Source organism: Mustelus asterias, chromosome 10 (assembly GCF_964213995.1).
Source record: "Mustelus asterias chromosome 10, sMusAst1.hap1.1, whole genome shotgun sequence".
NCBI classification, from domain to species: domain Eukaryota; kingdom Metazoa; phylum Chordata; class Chondrichthyes; order Carcharhiniformes; family Triakidae; genus Mustelus; species Mustelus asterias.
The window spans coordinates 60,831,624-60,846,271 of NC_135810.1; the positions used below are offsets into that span (position 1 = coordinate 60,831,624).

A 14,648-nucleotide genomic window follows, 5' to 3' on the forward strand; every position below is an offset into this window, starting at 1 on the left:
CACCACGAACCCTATAGTTATGCCCCCTTGTAATAGCTCCATCCACCCGAGGAAATAGTCTTTGAACGTTCACTCTATCTATCCCCTTCATCATTTTATACACCTCTATCAAGTCTCCCCTCAGCCTCCTCCGCTCCAGAGAGAATAGCCCTAGCTCCCTCAACCTTTCCTCATATGACCTACCCTCCAAACCAGGCAGCATCCTGGTAAATCTCCTCTGCACTCCTTCCAGCGCTTCCACATCCTTCCTATAGTGAGGTGACCAGAACTGCACACAATATTCCAAATGTGGTCTCACCAAGGTCCTGTACAGTTGCAGCATAACCCCACGGCTCTTAAACTCCAACCCCCTGTTAATAAAAGCTAACACACTACAGGCCTTCTTCACAGCTCTATCCACTTGAGTGGCAACCTTTAGAGATCTGTGGATGTGGACCCCAAGATCTCTCTGTTCCTCCACAGTCTTCAGAACCCTACCTTTGACCCTGTAATCCACATTTAAATTTGTCCTACCAAAATGAATCACCTCACATTTATCAGGGTTAAACTCCATTTGCCATTTTTCAGCCCAGCTTTGCATCCTATCTATGTCTCTTTGCAGCCTACAACAGCCCTCCACCTCATCCACTACTCCACCAATCTTGGTGTCATCAGCAAATTTACTGATCCACCCTTCAGCCCCCTCCTCTAAGTCATTAATAAAAATCACAAAGAGCAGAGGACCAAGCACTGATCCCTGCGGCACACCGCTAGCAACCTGCCTCCAATCCGAAAATTTTCCATCGACCACCACCCTCTGTCTTCGGTCAGACAGCCAGTTGCCTATCCAATCGGCCATCTTTCCCTCTATCCCACACCTCCTCACTTTCATCATAAGCCGACCATGGGGGACCTTATCAAACGCCTTACTAAAATCCATGTATATGACATCAACTGCCCTACCTTCATCAACACACTTAGTTACCTCCTCAAAAAATTCTATCAAATTTGTGAGGCACGACTTGCCCTTCACGAATCCGTGCTGACTATCTCGGATTAATCCGCATCTTTCTAAATGGTCGTAAATCCCATCCCTAAGGACCCTTTCCATCAATTTACCAACCACCGAAGTAAGACTAACCGGTCTATAATTACCAGGGTCATTTCTATTCCCTTTCTTAAACAGAGGAACAACATTCGCCATTCTCCAGTCCTCTGGCACCATCCCCGTGGACAGCGAGGACCCAAAGATCAACGCCAAAGGCTCTGCAATCTCATCCCTTGCCTCCCAAAGAATCCTAGGATACATTTCATCAGGCCCAGGGGACTTATCGACCTTCAGTTTATTCAAAACTGCCAAGACATCCTCCCTCCGAACATCTATTTCCTCCAGCCTATTAGCCTGTAACACCTTCTGTTCCTCAAAAACATGGCCCCTCTCCTTGGTGAACACTGAAGAAAAGTATTCATTCATCACCTCGCCTATCTCTACTGACTCCATACACAAGTTCCCACTACTGTCCTTGACCGGCCCTAACCTCACCCTGGTCATTCTTTTATTCCTCACATAAGAGTAAAAAGCCTTGGGGTTTTCCTTGATCCGACCCGCCAAGGACTTCTCATGTCCCCTCCTAGCTCTCCTAAGCCCCTTTTTCAGCTCATTCCTTGCTAACTTGTAACCCTTAATCGAGCCATCTGAACCTTGTTTCCTCATCCCTACATAAGCTTCCCTCTTCCTTTTCACAAGACATTCCACCTCTTTTGTGAACCATGGTTCCCTCACTCGGCCATTTCCTCCCTGCCTGACAGGAACATACCTATCAAGGACATCCAGTATTTGTTCCTTGAAAAAATTCCACTTTTCATTAGTTCCTTTCTCTGACAGTTTCTGTTCCCAACTTCTGCCCCCTAATTCTTGCCTAATCGCATCATAATTACCCCTCCCCCAATTGTAAACCTTGCCCTGCCGTACGGCCCTATCCCTCTCCATTGCAATAACAAAAGACACCGAATTGTGGTCACTATCTCCAAATTGCTCTCCCACAACCAAATCTAACACTTGGCCCGGTTCATTTCCCAGTACCAAATCCAATGTGGCCTCACCTCTAGTCGGCCCATCCACATATTGTGTCAGGAAACCCTCCCGCACACACTGCACAAAAACTGCCCCATCCAAACTATTTGACCTACAAAGGTTCCAATCAATATTTGGAAAGTTAAAGTCCCCCATGACAACTACCCTGTGACCCCCACACATATCCATAATCTGCTTAGCAATTTCTTCCTCCACATCTCTATTACTATTTGGGGGCCTATAGTAAACTCCTAGCAACGTGACCGCTCCTTTCCTATTTCTAACTTCAGCCCATATTACCTCAGTGTGCAGATCCCCCACGAAGTGCCTTTCCGCAGCCGTTAAACTATCCTTGATTAACAATGCCACTCCTCCACCTCTTTTACCAGCTTCCCTACACTTACTGAAACATCTATATCCCGGAACGTCCAACAACCATTCCTGTCCTTGTTCTACCCACGTCTCCGTAATGGCCACAACATCGTAGTCCCAAGTACCAATCCACGCCCCAAGTTCATCTACCTTGTTCCGGATGCTCCTTGCATTGAAGTCGACACACTTCAACCCACCTTCCTGTCTACCAGTACCCACCCTTGACCCTGATACCTTCCCCAATGCCTCACCACCCTCACTGACTTCTGGACTACAACTCCCTTTCCCACTCCCCTGACAAATTAGTTTAAACCCCCCTGAAGAGCCGTAACAAATTTCCCTCCGAGGATATTGGTGCCCCTCTGGTTCAGGTGCACCCCGTCCTGTTTGTACAGGTCCCACCTTCCCCAAAACGTGTTCCAATTATCCACGTATCTGAAACCCTCCCTCCTACACCATCCCTGCAACCACATATTTAACTGCACTCTCTCCCTGTTCCTCAACTCGCTATCACGTGGTACCGGCAACGTACCAGAGATGACCACATGTTTTGTCTTGGCTCTCAGCTTCCAGCCCAGCTCCAGAAATTCCTGCTTTAAATCCCCGTCCCTTCTCTTACCTATGTCATTGGTACCAATGTGCACCACGACTTGTGACTGTTTCCCCTCCCCCTTCAGAATCTGGAAAACACGGTCTGAGACATCACGAACCTTGGCATCCGGTAGGCAACATACCATCCGTGAGTCTCTTTTGCTGCCACAGAACCTCCTATCTATCCCTCTAACTAACGAGTCCCCAATAACTATCGCCCTCCCGCTCTCCCCCTTTCCCTCCCGAGCCACAGAGACGGACACAGTGCTGGAGATCCTCTCACTGCGGCTCCCCACTGGTATGTCATCCCCCTCAACCGTATCCAAAGCGGAATACTTGTTGCTAAGGGGAACGACCACCGGGGATCCCTGCACGGACTGCTTCCTCCCAGCCCCTCTCACCGTCACCCATCTGTTTTCAATCCTCGGAGTAACTGTATTCCTAAAGCTTGTGTCTATGGCCATCTCTGCGTCCCTGATGATCCTAAGTTCATCCAACTCCAGCTCCAGTTCCCTAACACGGTTTTGGAGGAGCTGCAGATGGGTGCACTTCCCACAGGTGTAATCAGTAGGGACACTGTCGTCGTCCCTCACCTCAAACATAGTGCAAGAGGAACATTGCACTGCCTGCACACCCATCCCCTCTAGATACCTTGCCAGTACCAGGTAGAAAGTGCAAAAATGAATTCAACTCACCCCTGCTCGCCCTTTCTGCCCAAGCCCTGTGAGCCAAAGTCTTATAGCTCACACTCCGCTTCCCACACACTCAAGCCCTGTGAGCCAAAGTCTTATAGCTCACACTCCGCTTCCCACACACTCAAGCCCTGTGAGCCAAAGTCTTATAGCTCACACTCCGCTTCCCACACACTCAAGCCCTGTGAGCCAAAGTCTTATAGCTCACACTCCGCTTCCCACACACTCAAGCCCTGTGAGCCAAAGTCTTATAGCTCACACTCCGTTTCCCACACACTCAAGCCCTGTGAGCCAAAGTCTTATAGCTCACACTCCGCTTCCCACACACTCCACTGCCCGCTCCCGACGCTGCCCGCTGTATACTGCAGCCTACCTTTTATACTTCACGCGCTTAAAAAACCCTTCCCAGACTCCTTTGCTGCCCACTTCTAGTTTTCACTTTAAACTTGAAAAACTGCTGTTAAAGTAAAGGCCAAAAAAATACACACACTAGCTGACTAATTAAATAAATAAACAATTCAATTAATCCAATTAATCTCTTACCAGCACTGCTGCTTTTCAATCACCCCTCTCAGCTTGCTCCAGTGGATCAATGAGGGGGAACCTCCCAGGTAACTGACTTTTAAAGTTAAAATAAAAACCCTTCCCAGACTCCTTTGCTGCCCACTTCTAGTTTTCACTTTAAACTTGAAAAACTGCTGTTAAAGTAAAGGCCAAAAAAATACACACACTAGCTGACTAATTAAATAAATAAACAATTCAATTAATCCAATTGATCTCTTACCAGCACTGCTGCTTTTCAATCACCCCTCTCAGCTTGCTCCAGTGGATCAATGAGGGGGAACCTCCCAGGTAACTGACTTTTAAAGTTAAAATAAAAACCCTTCCCAGACTCCTTTGCTGCCCACTTCTAGTTTTCACTTTAAACTTGAAAAACTGCTGTTAAAGTAAAGGCCAAAAAAATACACACACTAGCTGACTAATTAAATAAATAAACAATTCAATTAATCCAATTAATCTCTTACCAGCACTGCTGCATAGAACATAGAAAGCCACAGCACAAACAGGCCCTTCGGCCCACAAGTTGCGCCGATCACATCCCCACCTCTAGGCCTATCTATAGCCCTCAATCCCATTAAATCCCATGTACTCATCCAGAAGTCTCTTAAAAGACCCCAACGAGTTTGCCTCCACCACCACCGACGTCAGCCGATTCCACTCACCCACCACCCTCTGAGTGAAAAACTTACCCCTGACATCTCCTCTGTACCTACCCCCCAGCACCTTAAACCTGTGTCCTCTCGTAGCAACCATTTCAGCCCTTGGAAATAGCCTCTGAGAGTCTACCCTATCCAGACCTCTCAACATCTTGTAAACCTCTATCAGGTTACCTCTCATCCTTCGTCTCTCCAGGGAGAAGAGACCAAGCTCCCTCAACCTATCCTCATAAGGCATGCCCCCCAATCCAGGCAACATCCTTGTAAATCTCCTCTGCACCCTTTCAATGGCTTCAACATCTTTCCTGTAATGAGGTGACCAGAACTGCGCGCAGTACTCCAAGTGGGGTCTAACCAGGGTCCTATAAAGCTGCAGCATTATCTCCCGACTCCTAAACTCAATCCCTCGATTAATGAAGGCTAGTACGCCGTACGCCTTCTTGACCGCATCCTCCACCTGCGAGGCCGATTTAAGAGTCCTATGGACCCGGACCCCAAGGTCCTTCTGATCCTCTACACTGCTAAGAATGGTACCCTTCATATTATACTGCTGCTTCATCCCATTGGATCTGCCAAAATGGATCACCACACACTTATCCGGGTTGAAGTCCATCTGCCACTTCTCCGCCCAGTCTTGCATTCTATCTATGTCTCGCTGCAACTTCTGACATCCCTCCAAACTATCCACAACACCACCTACCTTGGTGTCGTCAGCAAACTTACCAACCCATCCCTCCACTTCCTCATCCAGGTCATTTATGAAAATGACAAACAGCAAGGGTCCCAGAACAGATCCCTGGGGCACTCCACTGGTCACTGACCTCCATGCAGAGAAAGACCCCTCCACAGCCACTCTCTGCCTTCTGCAGGCAAGCCAGTTCTGGATCCACAAGGCAACAGCCCCTTGGATCCCATGCCCTCTCACTTTCTCAAGAAGTCTTGCATGGGGGACCTTATCGAACGCCTTGCTGAAGTCCATATAGACCACATCCACCGCTCTTCCTTCGTCAATGTGTTTGGTCACATTTTCAAAGAACTCAACCAGGCTCGTAAGGCACGACCTGCCCTTGACAAAGCCGTGCTGACTACTTTTGATCATACTAAACTTCTCTAGATGATCATAAATCCTGTCTCTCAGGATCCTCTCCATCAACTTACCAACCACTGAGGTTAGACTCACCGGTCGGTAATTTCCCGGGCTGTCCCTGTTCCCTTTCTTGAATATAGGGACCACATCTGCAATCCTCCAATCCTCCGGAACCTCTCCCGTCTCCATCGACGATGCAAAGATCATCGCCAAAGGCTCCGCAATCTCCTCCCTCGCCTCCCACAGTAACCTGGGGTACATCCCATCCGGTCCCGGCGACTTACCAACCTTGATGCCATTCAATAGTTCCAACACATCCTCTTTCTTTATGTCCACATGCTCGATCCTTTCTGTCCACCGCAAACCAGCAGTACAACCACCCAGATCCCTTTCCACCGTGAATATCGAGGTAAAGTATTCATTAAGCAGCTCCGCCATTTCTAACGGTTCCGCACAAACTTTTCTCCCTTCACCTTTTAAGGGTCCTATGCCTTCACATCTCATCCTTTTACTCTTGACATATTTGTAGAAAGCCTTGGGATTCTCCTTAATCTTACCCGCCAAGGCCTTCTCATGACCCCTTCTCGCTCTCCTAATTTCCTTCTTAAGCTCCTTCCTACATCCCGTATACTCCTCTAAATCCTTAACACCTCCTAGCTCTCTGAACCTTCTGTACGCCTCTCTTTTCTTATTCACCAGGTTCATCACAACCTTCGTGCACCACGGTTCCCATACCCTACCAACACCCCCCTGTCTCATCGGAACGTTGTCATGCAGAGCTCCAGACAAACATTCCTTGAAAATCCTCCACTTTCCTTCGGTACTTTTCCCCAAGAATGCCTCCTTCCAATTTACCCGTCTAATTTCCTCCCTGATGACACTGTATTTCCCTTTACTCCAGAGAAACACTTTCCTAGCCTGCCTGATCCTATCTCTTTCCAATGCTATCGTGAAGGAGATAGAATTATGATCGCTATCCCCAAGATGCTCACCCACCGAGAGATCCTCCACCTGTCCAGGTTCATTAGCCAGCACCAGATCAAGTACAGCCTCTCCTCTAGTAGGCTTATCCACATACTGTGTCAGGAAACTCTCCTGGACACACCTAACAAACTCCTCTCCATCCAAACCCCTAGCCCTAGGGATATTCCAATCTATGTTTGGGAAATTAAAATCTCCCATCATGACAACTCTGTTATTCCTACATCTCTCCAGGATCTGTTTCCCCATCTGCTCCTCAACATCTCTGTTACTATTGGGCGGCCTATAGAAAACACCCAGCAACGTTACCGACCCCTTCCTGTTCCTAACCTCCACCCACAGAGACTCCGTAGTCAATCCCTCCACGGCGTCCACCTTCTCTACAGCCGTGACACTATCCCTGATCAACAGTGCCACTCCCCCCCCTCCCTTGCCTCCCTCCCTGTCCTTCCTGAAACATCTAAAACCCGGCACCTGAAGCACCCAGTCCTGTCCCTGAGACATCCAAGTCTCCGTAATGGCCACCACATCACAATTCGAAGCAGCAATCCACGCTCTAAGCTCATCCACTTTATTCACTACACTCCTGGCATTAAAATAGACACATCTCAGACCTTCAGCCTGAGCACTTCCCTTCTCCATCACTCGTCTAACCTCCCTCTTACCCTGTTTACATTCCTTATCTATTTGCGAGCTAACCTCCTCGCTCTCAGTCCCCTCATTTCGATTCCCTCCCCCCAACCTTTCTAGTTTAAAGTCTCTCCAGTAGCCTTAGCCAACCTTCCCGCCAGGATATTGGTCCCCCTGGGATTCAAGTGCCACCCGTCTTTTTTAAACAGGTCACACCTGCCCCTAAAGAGGTCCCAATGATCCAAGTACCCAAATCCTTGTCCCTTGCTCCAGTCCCTCAGCCACGCATTCATTCTCCACCGATTCCTGTTCTCACTCTCCCGCGGCACAGGCAGCAATCCCGAGATTACTACCTTTGCATTCCTCTTTCTCAGCTGTCTACCTAACTCCCTATATTCTCTTTTCATGACCCCTTCCCTCTTCCTACCTATGTCAGCAGTACCTATATGCATCACGACCTTCGGCTCCTCTCCCTCCCCCTTCAGGATTTCTGGGACTCGACCAGAGACATCCCGGACCCCTGCACCGAGAGTCCCGTCTGTGTCCGCAAAAACGCCTATCTGACCCCCTCACCGTAGAGTCCCCAATTAGCACTACCCTCCTTTCCTTACCCTTTTGCACTACTGGGCCAGGCTCAGCTCCAGAGACACTGCCACCGCTGCTTCCCCCAGGTGGGCTGTCCACCCCAGTAGTACTCAGACAGGAGTACTTATTATTAAGGGGCACATCCACCGGGGTGCTCACCATCAACTGAGCTTTCTCCTTCCTCACTGTTACCCAGTTACCCTCCTCCCGTGGTCCCGGTGTGACCACCTGCTGATAGCTCCTGTCAATGACCTCCTCACTATCCCTAACCCGGCGAAGGTCCTCGAGCTGCAATTCCAGTTCCCTAACATGGTCCCTTAGGAACCGCAGCTCAACACACCCAGCACAGATATGGTCGTCCGGGAGGCTAGGAGCCTCCAGGACCTCCCACATCCTACATTGGGAACAACATACTGGCCTCACACTCATAATTGCCCCTTTAAACACACAGGGAAAAAAAAAGTGAATGAAAATTTTAAACTTACCTTTCCTCCTCCTGTTTTCTCCAAAGCCCTGCTCTCACTGGGTCTTTTTTTTTAGGTTAGAGGAGGAGGGAGGGTGGGATACTCTACAAGTGTAGAGTATCGGGATTCCTCTCTGTTCCAATTTATTGGGGAAAAAAAAAATAAAAAAATCTCTCTCTCCCATACCTCCCTGCGCGACCACTTCCGGGTTTAGATATTTTTAAAGAAAAAACCCGCGAAAAAGTAAGTTAAAAATAACAGCGCTTACCCGCAGCACTCCTCTCGCGAATCTCTCCCTCTCTGCTGCACTTCCAAGACGCAATGAGGCCGATTCACTGAGGTGAGTAACTTTAAAAAAAAAAAATCTCTCTCCCAGACCTCCCTGCGCGACCACTTCCGGGTTTAGATATTTTTAAAGAAAAAACCCGCGAAAAAGTAAGTTAAAAATAACAGCGCTTACCCGCAGCACTCCTCTCGCGAATCTCTCCCTCTCTGCTGCACTTCCAAGACGCAATGTGGATGCAGGAGAAGGAGAAGGAAGGATAAAGGACATGCCCCTGGTAACAGCGGAAGAGACCCTCTTTGTGGATGGGTCACGTAAATATGTGGAGGGATCACCCCGAACAGGATGGGCAGTCGTAAATAGTAAGCTAGAAACAGTGAGGTCATGAAGAATTGACGGAAGCTTGTCTGCACAAGTGGCAGAACTGGTGGCACTCACCCAGGCACTTGAGTTATCCGAAGGTAAAGCGGTAAACATTTATTCAGACAGCCGCTATGCCTTCGGAGTCATACATGACTATATGACAGCTTGGGGAAGGAGGGGGTTCATAACGACAGGGGGAACCCCTATCAAGCACCAACAGAGAATTGAGGCGTTATTAAGAGCTAGCGAGAGACCTAGAGAAGCCGCAGTAATAAAAATTAAAGCGCACCAGAAGGAACCCGGAAGAGATAGCCCCGACTGGCTAAATTTCAAAGGAAACCAAACCGCAGATAGGGCAGCACAGATAGCCCTAGAGCAGGAAACGATTGATGAATTACCCATAGCAACAATAGAACCAACAGAAGCCGAAGTAGACATTCAGGGTTTACATGAGGATACCCCAAAGGAAGAAAAAGAGAAGTGGGAAGCGCAGGGAGCAGTCAAGGGGACAGATAACATTTGGAGGCGGGAAGATAAGGTAATAGCACCAGAGTGCATACAAAACACCCTATTGGGATTACATCATGGACTCTCACATGTGGGTAGAGAGGCCATGATCACTAATATCGGAAAGGAGTGGTGGTGGAAGGGAATGGGAAAGGATATCGCCCGACACTGTCACCGATGCGTGACGTGCGCGCAACACCATCCTGGCAGACCCATAAAAATTAAAATGGGACACCAGCCGAGACCCAAGGGACCCTGGGAACATCTACAACTGGATTTTACAGGACCACTGCCACAGTCCCATGGCAAAACTTACTGTCTGGTCATCATAGACCAATTCACCCGGTGGGTGGAAGCATTCCCAACTTCAAACTGCACGGCCACCACAGTGGCCAGAATATTGGCAGAAGAGGTAATCCCAAGATGGGGGGTACCCCTACAAATTGATTCGGACCAGGGAACGCACTTCACTGGAAAGGTAATAAAAACAGTGTGCCAATTAATGGGGATAAAACAAAAATTTCACATCCCCTACCACCCGCAGAGCTCTGGAATGGTAGAACGTATGAACAGAACACTAAAAAATGCACTTGCTAAGGCCATGCAGACATCAGGAAGAAGGTGGACAGAGGTATTGCCCACCATACTAATGAAATTAAGGGCGACCACGAACCAGACCACCGGATTAACCCCTTATGAACTAGTGACAGGACGAGCGATGCAGTTACCAGAAAGCATCATAACAGGTGGGACCGATGTCGGTCCACTAAAAGATAAAATCAAGAGATACGTTCTGGACCTGAGCACCCAGCTAAAAGGGATGCGCAAATTGGTAAAAGATAATCAGGAAATAAAAGACGCAGAGAGAGAGCTGGAAACGCTCCCTGACGTCCCAACAGTGGGAAGTCGCGTCCTAGTGAAAACACTACCCGACAAACCAGGGTTTGCACCAAAGTGGAATGGGCCATATGAAATTATAATTAGTGGGGACACCTGTGCCTGTATAGACATAAGAGGGAAAGGTGTCTGGAAGCACTGGACACAGCTGAAATTATACAAAGGAGATAAGTAAGCTAAATTGATGAACTAACAGAACTGCTTTCCTCGACACAGGCAAAGACTGCAAGCAAGAGCCGGCGTGCGCGGGTTAATAAACGAAATAAACTGTAAAAGATTAAAAGTGTAATATTAAGTTACAACTGTTGCGAAAATGTATGTAATCGCGTATGTAATTGTATTATTTTGTGTTGTGGTAACCGTAAATCTGACTGGGCTAGAAGACAACTTGTTTTACAAAGCCCACATACATTTACATGGGAATCGAACTGTATGTTACCCATTAACACAATCTGTAGAAGCCCTATTTGTAGCCACCCCCGGGTGGACCCCTCATGACTTATATACTGTAGATACATCAGAGACACCCTGTAAGGGACAAATTGGCAAATATAAAAGAGGTTTACAGGGGAGATGTGTGGGACTTGTAAACCCCACAAATCCTACATGCAAGGGGTCCCAACAGGAGGGAGGAAAAGCTTGCCCAGACACTGCAAGCTATCCGCTTTGTTTCACGGGGCAGGGATGGGGATGTGCCTATGCCTTAGTCCCTAAGAATGATTCTTATGTACAGACACAGTGTGTCCGTCAACATTGTCGGATCAACAAGGGACGGATTATTTGTATTTGTGACGAACGAAAATGTTTAAATATAACCGCGGGAAGACAGCTTATTTGCGGGCAATGTAATGGGACTCACGTAAGCTCAGCCAAATGGACATACCCCTTTGATACTTACCAGGTGGTGGGATCAAACGGGAAGCTAAGTGAACTGAACAATTGGCAGTATGAGCAAACTCACAATCGGGACACTAAATGCTACCGGGCTAAGAAGGGGTATGTATTCCTCTTCAATGGTACCTACATGACAGAAACCCCAAACCTCCCAAACCGTTTTGCGGTAGGAACAATCGGGCCACTGACTGTTCCATGCCTTCAGAAGGGGTACATTAGGAGGAGAATAGTGACCCGGGCTATTAGCAGGGAATTCTGCGCTAACTGGGAAACCCCGAATACATTGGGATCCTCACTGGGGTATGGGTTCCTCGGAACTTTATCTCTAGGAGGGTCAGCCGGGGTAATTGGAGCTAAGAATAGAAACCATATTGTTTGTGGGCTAACAATCCTGGGAAACAGCACTTCAAAAGCATTGGAGGCTGTCAACCAAGAAATGGCTGAGTTAAGATTGTATGCGCAGCAGACACGATACGCAGTGGACTACCAGTTAGCACAACAAGGGGGAGTATGTGCCATCATAGGCGACAAATGCATAACCCATGTCACAGATGAGTCTTACAATATTACACAAGTCATCAATGACATCAGGACGCAACTCGATAACTTTAGACAGGGACCCACAAGAGGAGGTAGTTGGCTGGCTTGGCTGGTGGGAGAATCCTGGGAATCGTACCTGTTACATGGGTTGATTATACTCATTGTCATTATACTTGTCTGTTGTCTGACTGTGGGATGCCTTAAAGCCTGTTTTAAAATAATGTTGACAAGAATTGTGCCAGGAGCCAGTGTGTACATCGAAGAAGAACCCCTAATGAAGATCCCCGAAGACGTCAGAAGAAATGAAGATACTGGAAGAAATAAAGACATCGAAAGAAGCAAAGAAGAAGAGAAGAAAGAGAACCTGTATATGTGAATGTATGATTGGTGGTCTGAGGATTGTCCAAGCTATAATCCGACCAACAGGAGGGACTGTAAGGGGAAAATACAAGGGGGGCACACTTTAAAATGGCAGCACAAGAAAGCACACTCTGAAACGGCTGCCTGGCACACACAGGGTTAACTGGGAAAGAAGCCAGAAAAACAGCCACAGGCTCCCGCTTTTCAGAAATAACGTCAAGCCAGAATCCTGACAGACAAACCACTTACAAAGTACAGACAGTGACTCATAGCAAACAAACACCTCAGGAAACCAAAGCCAAGGGTCGAAACATCTTTAAGATAAGGAAACCCCTAAACAAAGAGCTTAGATTAATGCTAGAGGAAGGCGGGAAATATGAATGCGAGGGAACCGATTAGCACCCGCACAAGACGAAACTAGCCATTGATAGACCCATTCATAAAATGCTAAATGTCTATACCTGTTTGTATTCTTGTAAATATGGGGAAATGTACCCATTCATGAAATGTTAAATACTTGTAAATGTGATAATCTTCGAATCACCGGTCTACCCATTTTGTAAAGGGTATAAAATTGAACCGCTCCCGGTATACAATTGAGAAAAAGTGTTCTATGAACATAGCGCTTTTCTCCACGGAGCTCCGTTTAATAAATCGTATTTTCTGAATCTCGAAGTCTGACTACTGGTGGATTTTTCCCACAACACTTCATCATGGCTAGGTTAAAATCCTGAAACCGCCTCCCTAACAGCATTGTGGCTGTACCTACATCACTTGGAAGGCAGCAATTCAAGGATGGGGCTCACCGCTCACTGATAGGTTGTGCAATAAATACTGGCCCTGTCAGTAATGCCCACATCCAAAGAACATGTAAACATGTAGGAAATCTTGAGACTGGAAGTGCTGAGTGGAACATGCATGCGAGGTAATTATATTCCCTTGTCAACAATCATCTTCTTGAAAAAAAGAATGCAGTTTCCCACTTTGAGGACAGCACTGATGACACAATAACAGACTTAAAGATTTAGGAACACTGCCGGCTATGATCCGCTGACGGGTTCCCTTGTCTACTTACTCATCCTGTTCCGGCTCTAGGTCTGTAAGGATGTTTGTGCCACTTGGTGCGTAGTCCCATGTCTCCTCTTTGATTGCGATGTAGTAAGTTCGAGTGCTGGAGCTTGCGATCTCGGAGAAGCTGAGGATGAGGAGGATGTGAACCGGACCCATTTGGTCACTTGTGCTTCATTCCGTGAGTTCCTTGCTGCCTTTGGGAAGCCAGGAGCGATGTTCACACACTGATCACAGTCAGCTCTGGCCCCTTTCCTCACGTCAGTGAGTCATGTGGCTGCCTTGAAACGGAAAGCTGTGACTGCAACTTTTGCAAGTTGCCAGCCAATCCTTGGCTCTGTGCACATGTGGAATGTATGAAGCGGACTTGTCTGCTCCGTGATTCTAGTCCAGTGTGCTTACCCTTTCGTGTTTCACAATCCTGTGACGGTCATTCAATTGGAAGTGAAATTCGTTTTACATTTGGATGCAGATAAACGAAACTTTGTGTTCCTCATGGAGGGAATAAATGCAATTTTGTTGATCATTTTTTGAGAAGAAATGTTAAAGCTTGAAACGTTCACATTTTCCCTTCTAAAAATAAGCAAGTAAATAAACTGGACCATGTCACCATCATTTCAACATGTAAATACAAACACATTCAAACAGCCACTATCTAAAGTGTTGCAATAGGCGCGCAATGATGTTTTTTCTCCCTCTGGCCGATAACACCAGGTTAAAACCCAAGGACCCTGAGAGGTGCAGACATTTGTCAGGAGCGAATTGATCACCAGTATTCCATACATCAATTCAGCTGGCTGCAGAAGCCAGACTAGGTGCTAAAGTTCAGTGTATCCCAGATTAGTGCAGTCTGTTGTGGTCTGCGTAACCTGACCCTGCAAAGGGACAGAGCTGCAAAACAATCAGAAGAAGAAAGACAATCGCAAACAAGAGAAGACGAGCAAGGGGATGAGTAAATTAAGAGATAAGAAAGTAAAAAAGATAGAATTAGTTATGAGCTTACTGACAGGAATCATATTTCCCTTCCCACTCTATTGTATTCACAAAAGAACCTCCATGCTTTA

General features: G+C 47.3%; 1 protein-coding gene across 1 annotated transcript in view; it reads right to left on the reverse strand.

Moving 5' to 3' along the window:
* Positions 1 to 13,860, reverse strand: part of LOC144499627 (ferroxidase HEPHL1-like) — a 128,884-nt gene extending 115,024 nt beyond the window's left edge. The window contains exon 1 of the mRNA XM_078221799.1: positions 13,592 to 13,860. Within this exon, the coding sequence (XP_078077925.1) occupies positions 13,592 to 13,743 (152 nt within the window). The 5' untranslated portion in view covers positions 13,744 to 13,860. The remainder of the gene's footprint in view (positions 1 to 13,591) is intronic.
* Between the last annotated feature and the right edge of the window lie 788 nt (positions 13,861 to 14,648).